Source organism: Toxorhynchites rutilus, chromosome 2, assembly GCF_029784135.1.
Source record: "Toxorhynchites rutilus septentrionalis strain SRP chromosome 2, ASM2978413v1, whole genome shotgun sequence".
Classification (NCBI taxonomy): Eukaryota; Metazoa; Arthropoda; class Insecta; order Diptera; family Culicidae; genus Toxorhynchites; species Toxorhynchites rutilus.
This window is the reverse complement of record NC_073745.1, coordinates 4,303,982-4,306,042: the sequence shown is the minus strand read 5'-3', so window position 1 is coordinate 4,306,042 and position 2,061 is coordinate 4,303,982. Positions and strand designations below refer to the sequence as shown.

Sequence of the window (2,061 nt, the reverse complement as noted above, 5' to 3'; positions counted from 1 at the left end):
TAGAGAAATAAAAACCATTATTCTGAAAACAGTTAGCAAACTTTTTAACTCTCATATGACACTATGACTTTATCTAAATAGAATGTTCCGAAAGCTCGTTATCGACTTTCAAAACAAGGGAAAAGAGATCTGCATGGTGGAGTACGATTACGGATTTGAGTGACTGTATATAGAATAAGTATCTCGTTGCTGGCAACAATGATTTTTTTATTTGACACTTCACTGGGCCAAACATATGATATAACAAAACAGAAAATAAACAATTAGCAATAAAGTGGTAATTCCCGTAAAGATTTGAATTGGAAATGGTGAACAAAACGCTTCTACTGGTTGTGGGTCGTTGTGTGTTCGCGCATCATTCGTTTCAACCGTGGACCAGATGCTTCAGCGCTAAACCATCGGCAAATGTCTGCGAAAAGAACAAGGTGCCGGCCGTCAAATCACAACAACCGGACGAAAAGATAGTAAAAGTGGCGATTATTGGTGTACCAAATGCGGGGAAGAGCACTTTGATTAATCATCTGGTGGAGCACAGGGTGTGGTTTGATTCAAATTGCTTTTCATGAGTACTTTTTAATGATTGCATCCTATTCACCAAGGTTTGTCCAACCTCGATGAAAGTACACACTACGCGTAGCGCCGCCAAGGCAATACAAAGCCGTAACAACTCGCAGATGATCCTATTCGATACCCCCGGGCTGGTTGGAGAACGCGAGATGAAGAAACATCAACTTGGTCCAGCGTTCGTTTCCTCCTGTCGACACGCAATCCAGAACTCCAATTTGATCGGTGTCGTTCACGATGTTTCGAATGGGTGGACCAGAAATGCGCTCAACCCGATCCTGCTTGAAGTACTGAAAAACAACGTCCACATTCCGAGTTTCCTGATATTGAACAAAATTGATGCGCTGAAATCGAAGCGAATTCTGCTGGATATTGTCAAAAATATTACAAACAATCAAGTGATCAACATTAAAAACTATCCCAAGCAAAGGGTAAAAAGCTTGGAGAAACCTGATGAAAAAGTTAAGAAACCAGAGGCGGAGGGATGGTCCCACTTCACGGAAATATTCATGGTGTCCGCCCTCACGGGAGATGGTCTGCGAGAATTGATTAATTTTCTTTATTCTCACGCCAAAAGTGGACCCTGGGAGTATACAGCTACGGAAAGCACCGACCAATCGCCTGAGGAATTGATTGTGCAAAGCGTGCGGGCTCGATTACTTGACTATCTGCCACAGGAGATTCCTTATCTGCTCCAGACCGAATTGGAATACTATGAGAACATTAAGGGGAAAATATTCGCCAGTGCCGTCGTCACATGTCCAAGTGAACGAGTGGAGCGGCTGCTGTGCGGAGAGGCCAATGGGAAATTGCGCCAAATAACTGAGCGCGTGACGTCGGATTTGATTGAGACTTTCACCACCCGGGTGTCGCTTACGATTTCTACGAGGGTTCGAAGTAAGGACAAATGATCTTGTATGGAATGTAATAAATAAATGATGCGTGTATATGTTGATTTTTTTATTTGATCAAAAAAGTTGAGACTTCCCGTTGGCTCGTATATTTAGATTTATAATTCGTTTATTTGTACAGGCTCAGTTACATAGGTTTAAAGAAGCCAAACTCTCAACTATACTTTTACTATTAACATGTTTTCTTAATTCTACGGTTAATGAAATAGGAAACCGATTACTCGCGGTCGACTCGAGTTTAGAAGGGTGACACATTTTCCTTAGGAAAAGGATGGGATGTAAGGAGATTGTAACCATATTCACACTCACACTCACTTTCACATTCATACTCACACATCACACTGAATTCTTAAACTATCTTCACATCCAATATGTATTAACAATTTAACTTATTCTAATGTTAGGGAACCGATAGCTCGCGAAGGACGAAAAATAGGATGTAAGAACAATCACACTCGAAGATCGATATCTTTAAGGAAAACATATATTTGGGACATGTAGTCAAGGTCTAACCGAGCCAACACATCTCTCACCGGCACATTGGGCTGTCTTCCTCGGGCCCGAAGGGAGTTTTCTAAATTCGATC

The 2,061-nt window shown here is 41.6% G+C and overlaps 1 protein-coding gene across 1 annotated transcript; it reads left to right on the top strand.

Annotated features, from left to right (window-relative positions):
- The first annotated feature begins 222 nt into the window (after window positions 1-222).
- LOC129768199 (GTPase Era, mitochondrial) lies at window positions 223-1,504 on the top strand. The gene is made up of 2 exons (XM_055769673.1): window positions 223-536; window positions 600-1,504. The coding sequence occupies exons 1-2, from the start codon at window positions 306-308 to the stop codon at window positions 1,473-1,475; spliced, it is 1,107 nt and encodes a 368-aa protein (XP_055625648.1). The 5' UTR covers window positions 223-305; the 3' UTR covers window positions 1,476-1,504.
- Window positions 1,505-2,061: the final 557 nt, after the last annotated feature.